This window comes from Prunus dulcis, chromosome 2, assembly GCF_902201215.1.
Source record: "Prunus dulcis chromosome 2, ALMONDv2, whole genome shotgun sequence".
Taxonomy (NCBI): domain Eukaryota; kingdom Viridiplantae; phylum Streptophyta; class Magnoliopsida; order Rosales; family Rosaceae; genus Prunus; species Prunus dulcis.
The window spans coordinates 197555-205403 of record NC_047651.1 but is presented as its reverse complement, the minus strand read 5'-3'; the positions used below and the strand labels follow the sequence as shown (position 1 = coordinate 205403).

At 36.3% G+C, this 7849-nt stretch overlaps 1 protein-coding gene across 5 annotated transcripts; it reads left to right on the top strand.

Moving 5' to 3' along the window:
* The first annotated feature begins 522 nt into the window (after positions 1-522).
* On the top strand, positions 523-7849 carry LOC117619468 (major facilitator superfamily domain-containing protein 12). Of its 5 annotated transcripts, XM_034349432.1 has the most exons (13): positions 526-891; positions 1657-1840; positions 2611-2680; positions 3585-3781; positions 4202-4277; positions 4371-4454; positions 4542-4621; positions 5299-5425; positions 5681-5740; positions 5845-5895; positions 5986-6144; positions 6729-6861; positions 7412-7849. In XM_034349432.1, exons 2-13 carry the CDS (start codon positions 1683-1685, stop codon positions 7579-7581), a joined length of 1365 nt encoding a protein of 454 aa, XP_034205323.1. In that variant the 5' UTR covers positions 526-891; positions 1657-1682; the 3' UTR covers positions 7582-7849. The 5 variants fall into 5 exon arrangements, with proteins under 5 accessions (XP_034205324.1, XP_034205323.1, XP_034205327.1 ...); XM_034349436.1 differs by lacking the exon at positions 1657-1840 and having other exon boundaries at positions 537-891; positions 3593-3781; XM_034349434.1 differs by lacking the exon at positions 1657-1840 and having other exon boundaries at positions 537-891.

Sequence of the window (7849 nt, the reverse complement as noted above, 5' to 3'; positions counted from 1 at the left end):
CTAAATTTATAACTATGGACTACATTTAGTCCTATAACTGAAGATGGCCTTATCTTTCGTTGGAGGTTGGGAGCCTTGTAACACTTTGATTAAAATTTGTGATATGTGACACTTGGTTGGTTGCGGCCCTTCTATTTCCGTGAGGTATTTACTTTCTGAAGACTTATATAGGTTTTAGTGGGGCAGTCTTGTTGGGTTTCAGCCAATCCCTAATTTGAAAGTAAGATGAAAATAAAAATATAAAGAAAAAAACAAACCCACCGGTCATGGTTGGACCATAACTATCTTTATTTGACGGTGACGCCTAGCAGTTGCAACAACATACACTCTGTCCTTCAAACTTATGGGAAGGAAGAAGGACTGGCTGTTGGGAACTCTAAATGGTTGAAACTTGATGAACAAAGTGGGACCCTTTCGACAGTAGATTAGGCATATACGATGTGAGGCATTCAACACATACACTTCACTTTGTTTCCATTTTTCTTATCTTGTGCTCGCTTCAATAAGTCCAACCCTTTTGTTTATAGGGATTTGTCAGAGGGGACAATACTGTCTTTTAAAACTCTTCAATTCTAGCGCTTTAAATTTCCGAGATCAGTTATGGGCTTAATGGCGGCACACTCTGACCAAAGAAAAAAAAACGAGAACTTCGTTAAGAAAAGAAAAAAAGAACAAGAGGATCTCTTCTTGACGCCAAAATAGAGAACCTTTATTCTGTCCACAAAGATAACACAAGAAGACTATAAATTTGTCCGGAGATATCTACAAAGACCCACCGGGGATTGCCTTTTGGCATATGTTTTGATCGGTTTTTTTTTTTTTTTGCGGGTCTCCTCTGCTCTTTCCTGTTCCTGAGCAGTAACCACCCGAGTCAACAACCACCCTTGATAGGTATCCTTCGTTCCCTTCCACTTATTACAAGTATCTTTCTGATATTTTAAGCTTTGGTTTTCCATGCCAGCAGCATTTGTCGTCGGTTTTCTACTTGCGTGTTCTTCTTTCTGCATATGCAATTGCAATTTCTTGTTTCTTCTTCTTTTATTTGCTTGCACTGTCTTTAGTATCTGATCCAACACCTTTACTTTATCTTTTGTAGAGCCTATTAATTCATAAGATGATGAAGCTCCTGGTTCACTAGTTATTCAATTGTTGGCTTAGTAACATAATTTTCTTCCTTAGGTTTGAAATTCTGTTACTAAAAATTCCTAACTTCATGCTCTGCTCGTGAAATCTTGATATATTGCTTTGACCTTTTTTTTATTTATTGTTCAATGTCCTGTTTATTTATCTTCCCGTTACTTGTTCCTCAGAGTTCCTTCTATTTCTCTGATTTTGTACGCAGCACCTGGAGTTTTTAATAAACTACGGATAAAAAAAGGACAAAATAAATGTTTCTGTGAGAATGGGGAAATATATCAGATCAATTTACCAAAATTTTAATTTCTTGTGCTGGTAAAACAAGGACCAATTCAATGAATTTGTTGAGAAATTTTTAAAACCATATATTGCCGAGAAGTGAACAATTAAAGAAAGCTAGTTACAGTACGGTTTACTTAACCTGGATAAAAAGATGAGAATGCAAAATTTCAATAGAATGCAGTTTTGCAATTCCAACTAGAGTTTCCTCTCAGAAGCTTAATAAAACATGCTTTGCAGGTTTCCTTTAGTTTGAAACTGCCCTTATGGCTGATTCCACTGAAGAGGATGATTCATTCACCAAGCCTCTTGGAAGATGTACTGTCACTTATTATGGCGTGGGGCATATGCTCAATGACATTACTGCTTCCTGTTGGTTTACATATCTCTTATTGTATCTGACAGATATTGGACTGTCCCCAAGGTACATATCAGTGATATCGCTTAGTTTGTATGTATGTGTTTGTGCACACACATTGACATGTGCACTCTTGCTTACGTTGTAATACATACATACAGACAGATTATGGTGAATGAGCTTGGATGTCATGTCAGTGAAACTTTCAAGTACTAGAAACACATTATGCTACAAATAGCCCATTTTAATGCAGAGAACGAAGAAAATTTTATTCACTGTACACAAATGTTGGTTTCTGTGATAGGAAAAGTAGGACTAGATTTGTATATATGAAAAAAAATATATATAATCAGGTCGCAAAAATGAAGGTGGTTAGCCCCTGTTGAGGGTTTGTCTACAATTGTCAGATAGGAGAGAATGCAGATAAGCTTGTCAGGATGATTTAGGCTAACTTTTTCCGGGAACGCTATCTCATTATCATACAAAGACCATCTAAATTTGGATGCAAGACTTAAAATTCCCCAACACGGGACTTTATATTCTCAACATGCCCGCTCACATGTGGCTGAAAATAACTAAGCACATGGATCAATTATATAGGGTGACGTGAAGCACGTGTTATAATTAGAGCATCCAAACCAAAAACCAATTGACAAATGGGACTGTGATGCAAGGCTTAGAACTCCCGTTGTGGGATTTGCTATTCTCAACATTATTGTATTATCATCTTATTGTTTCAGCACTTTGTATCATCGAGCTCTACAGATCTGTTTCTTTAAGTTGCATTTTCTGTTTCTACTGTATAACTGTTATATATTTTTCTAATTTCTATCTAGGGATGCTGCTACGGTTATGCTTTCTGGTCAAATAGCTGATGGATTTGCAACCATATTTGCTGGCGAACTGGTATCTTGGTTATAAATTATATCCTACATGCATGATGAGTTATTGTGCAGCGTACAAACTGATATTTCTTATCTGGCCCATTGCTTCTTTGCATACATTCTGACACTCGTTCCTATCCATTTTTCACTGTTCTTCAATAAAGCACTTAGTTTTACCATTACTTGTAAAATGTTGTTCTCTCTGTGCATTTTTTTTTTTGCCCAAATTTAGGAAGGGGGAGGGGGAAGGGGGGAAACTCACACACACACAAGTACCATGGGAGCTTGAACCCAGGACCACTTGGGAGCACACCGAAGGCCTTGACCAGTCCAACTAACACCCCATTGGTCTCTGTGCATTTAACTTCTACTCTTCTGTAATTTTTGGCTGCACTTCACATGGATTTTTCCATGGCCAGTCATTTTACATGGCCTAAATTTTGTGCTTTTGCTTCTACCATGATAATGGAATAGGAAATTATAGCATTGAGCAGCTTTTTTATTTGTTGTTCAAGTCCATATGTATTTATGGACAAGCTGGGGGTATTAGATATGGTTATTATATGTTCAAGGATCACGTCCTTTTTGATTGGGGGAGATATAGTGACTATTGAATCGAGATGATTTTTGGACAGTGTTATATAACGACACGAGAAGACAGGAAAATTTGTTCAGAATCTAGTAAAGACTTCATTGATCTCTGTTCTTGCTGCAGATGCAAGAGTAGAATGACAAGGCCTTTGTGATCCGATCCACCTATTCTATTTCCCAAATTATTGAAATCATACCATGCCAGGAAAAAAAAAAAAAAAAAAACATACCAATTAATTATTGTGAAATTTTCTTATTTCCTTTTCAGTTTTGGCAATTGCAACCACCTCTTTTTTTTGGGCAATAATATTCTGTTTCTATTTTTAACTTGATAGATAGACAGGTTTGGACATTTCAAATTGTGGCATGGTGCAGGCTCTGTTTTGGTTGCTATTTCTTTTTCTTCCGTTTTTGGTGGTTGCATGCCCTGTAAAATTTTTGGTACCTCTTCATCAACATTGCGAACTGTTGGTTACAGTATGTTTGCTGCTATATTTAATGTGGGCTGGGCAGCTACTCAGGTTTCACACATGTAAGTCCTTCCTCAGAGTTTACAGTAAAAGTTTATAAGTGTAACACCATTTGATAAGATGGTGAACCTAGTGTTGTTGAAGAACAAAACATCTTCATCCTCTGTTATAATTGAAATGACCTACACAGATCCTGTTTTTGTTTTTCTAACAAATTGGAACTTGAAATGGAGGCATTGCCATTTTCAGCTTGCTATGTAGCTCTGTATTTTTTTTTCTCGATTCATGTTTGTCGTTCATTCGTTTTAAGACTGATTATTACATTGAGCGAACAGAGCTATTTTCTGAAATGCAATAAGTTTGGAGCATTAGTGAGCCTGCTCCCCCCACCCCCTCATTTTAGGTTTAAAAAAATGAAAAGGCATGTTCTTTTGGGCTTTGGAATATCTAAACACTTATGAAAAATAACTGTTCTATTGCAGGTCTATGTTGAATTGCATTACACTGAATTCAACAAGCAGAGTGGTCCTAGCTAGCTGTCGAAATGCTTTTAATATGGTAAGTTTCCCTTTGAATTTTTGAATTGATTAATCAGCTCCATGTTTTTTATTTAATGTTTGTGTTTATTGAAAATTTTTAAATCTTTTAAAGGTTGCCAACCTCAGCCTGTATGCAGTTGCTTTTATAGTCTTTGGTGTCACTATAGCAAGCACACATGCCGACATTGAAAATCAGGTATTGTCATTTTCTAAGCATTTGTGATCTACCTATTAAGGGCTTCTCTTCAAGCATGTCCATCACATCACGATCACAAATGAGCAGTACCGGTGGATTGCATATTTGTCAATCTTCATAGGATGCTGCTTTGTGGGTATATTTCATCTCGGAACCAAAGAGCCAAGGTTTGCTGATTTTTCTTTTTCACTTTTGATTCATAATGTTCACCAAATACTGATTTTTATTTATCATTATCATATTATAAGAAGCATTTTTTATGTGGGCTGCAAGAAGAATATTTGTATTTATTTTACAAAAAGCACATGTCTATCAGGCCACCTGCACCCGTATGGGGATTTGAGCAATTGCTCTTCTGTCAACACCTAGTTCTTCCTGATTTGCTCATTCTCGGCTTACCTGTTTCTGATTCCCAGGCCCCCTGTTGTTGAAACCCAACAAAATAGCACTAGGTTGCTCCCTGATTTTCACTCTCACTGAGTTCTCAAAAAACCATTCTAGCGTCTTACAGGTCACAGGTCCAGAGGCAGCAAGACTTTCTCCCTGTTCTTGGTTTAACTGTTGGCTGTTGCTGATTCATCAACTGTTTTGCTCTCTATTTACTCAATTTTCTCCTCTGTTCTTTCCCTATCTTTATCAGAAAGTCCATCATTAGTATTCTTTATGTTGTTAGCCTTTAGGCATGTATCCACATTAGTGGTTTGTTCTCAGATTTCAAATGTTACTGTGTATGTTTCTAAAAAGTGAAGCATATTTTTTCTGTAATAATCCTTAAAATCTTGTAAGTTGTCACTATCCAACTGTTGATAGTTGATTGTACTAATCAAGTTTATTACACTTGCAGATTAAAAGTAAGCTTACAAGGAAATAATCGTTCAAGGATTTCATGGACATACTGGTTCAAGAGAGTTCTGTATTATCAGGTTGCTCTTGTTTATGTGCTTACCAGACTAGTGGTCAATGTTTCACAGGTCAGGACTTCTTTTTTCTCCCTCTTTGTGATGCTTGTTTTTCTTCATGAAAGAAATAACTCAATTTTTACTGTATCTAATAAGAAAGGGACAGCTGATAGTCCCTACGGAGCATCCAAGTTGAGAACTCCATTATGATAGTGACTTCTTTAGGAAACCACTTTTGCAATATTATCCCCGCATAATAGAAGTTATTGCCAGGTCTTGGTCGCAACCTTTGCAGTTCTTATATCTAGATGGCTTTCTCTTGTTCAGGCATATCTTGCATTCTATGTTATAGATGATCTGCGCATGGCACAATCAGCTAAAGCTCTGGTACTACCACAAAAATATTGTCATTATATTTCTTCTGATGTTAGAGATTATTTAATTTTTGAAGAATGCAAGACCGACTTATCTTTTGTAATTGATGGGAATAGGTTCCTGCAATTATCTACATTAGCAGCTTCCTCGTATCTATAATACTACAGGTCCCCATGAAACTCAGTTTGTTTGCTGAAATTCTTATTCATATGTACTTTGTTGTGTTGATATCTAACCATTAAGTATTCATATTATAGGAGATCTCGTGGACTGGCCAATGCTTGAAGGCCTGCTATTCTGCTGGAGCCATTGTTTGGATATTTTGTGGGGCAGGGATCCTGTTTTTACCTGGAAGCATGAGTGCTTTAATGTACATTATATCCGTATCTATTGGCATAGCAAACGCGCTAATGATGGTATGATGTCCAATTTGGTGCTTTCATCTTCGCTTCATGAAATTTTGAAGTGCATTTCATATTGCTTGCATTTTGGAAGGAAGATGATGAAGCATTGTCATGATTTTGAACTTAATTAAATTTAAGTCGTTTGGTTCTTTGGGATTAGGGTTTCAATTGGTTCAGGACAAGAAATATGAAGTATGTTAACATTAATACATTAATACTTGAAACAAATATTAAGGGACAAGAGCACACTGCCCTTAGAAAGCTGGACCATATCATATGCCTGCCAGCTGATATTTTGTCAACAACGTAAAAGATGATAGATGTTTACTCTGTTGATTTAAGTGGTACTACGGATTTGAAAACATGAGACAGCTCAGAACTCTGTAAGAACACTCTAGATTGGTTTGAAATGACCTTTAGGGATTGAAATTTCTCACTCTACGTTTAGCTATTTCCAAGTCTGAAGCTTGAGATTAGAGAAAACTAGAGCTTTTATTGATGGAAATCCTAATGGTTTGAAAACATACTGCCATTTTTAATCCATTAACGTTGTAGTTGTTTATAAATTCAGATTTAATCATATTTTGATGTAACAGGTGACTGGAGTAAGTATGCAAAGTGTTCTAATCGACAGAGATCTCAATGGCTGCGCATTTGTATGTGGATCATTAAGCTTCATGGACAAAATCTCGTGTGGGCTTGCCTTATTTGTGCTTCAGTCATATCAAAGTAAGTTACAGTTTTGTGGATCATTTGCTATATTAAATATATATTTATGCTCATCTCTTTCTATTGAATAATATATGTGTGCATTTAGGAAGATACATGATTGGTTATTTGCGTTTTTTCTTACTTTTGTTGAACTGGATCTATAAAATTATTATGTGGTTCTTAGTTCATCAGGCTTAAAGAGTTTGGGTAGTGGGATCTCCCTTTCAGATAAAAAATTGCATTTCGAAGTCTATATTTCGGATGTTTAAGCTTTAAATCAACGTAGGTGTACGTGGAAATAGATCCAATCATTACTTAATGGGGTGCACATTGTTGAAGAATGTGAAGTCCCACATCGAAACTTGACAAAATTAAATATAACATATATAATGAGTGATTTCATTACTAGTCGAATAGCATTGAGGTGCACATATGCAGGGTCTTTAGGCCTAATTAAGTTAGACATTGGAGAGTTGTTTTATGTACTTCTTAAATCATGGTTGCCAAAACTCGGGAATGAAAAGTGATGACTTCTAGTATGCCAATAGTTAATTTTTTTTACATGCAGGTACACGAGTCATACAGGAAAACCATTCAAATGATGTCTACTTCTCAGTCACAAGATTTGGTTTGGGTTTTGTTCCGGCATTTTGTTCACTCATTTCTGTGATAGTTACTTACACCATGAAACTCCAACCTGCTCCCTTTAAACCTTTAATGGAGCCTCTATTGGTATAGCTTCTACGAGAAAGCAAATTTGACACGAAATTCCATGATGTGTTCAAAAAGATGCTTGACCGAAATTAGGTTCGCAGTGCTTTAGGAGAAGCTGAATTTTTCAGCAATTGATCATGTAGCCGTGCAATTCGTCACTTGGTTGTATTCTTTTATTGAATACATTGCTGGCATGACTGCAGGAAGTTCTGTATATAATTATTTCACTAAATATTCATTTGTTTGTGTTATTGAGTTCTATAATTCCAAGGAACGTTCAGAGATGGCCTTA

Bases quoted from the DNA above. Each gene is read 5' to 3' on its own strand.
- LOC117619468 (XM_034349432.1), top strand. From the start codon at position 1,683: ATGGCTGATTCCACTGAAGAGGATGATTCATTCACCAAGCCTCTTGGA. The intron at 4,622-5,298 runs GTTTGCTGATTT...TTACACTTGCAG, and splicing joins CTCGGAACCAAAGAGCCAAG to ATTAAAAGTAAGCTTACAAG. The intron at 5,426-5,680 runs GTCAGGACTTCT...TCTCTTGTTCAG, and splicing joins TAGTGGTCAATGTTTCACAG to GCATATCTTGCATTCTATGT.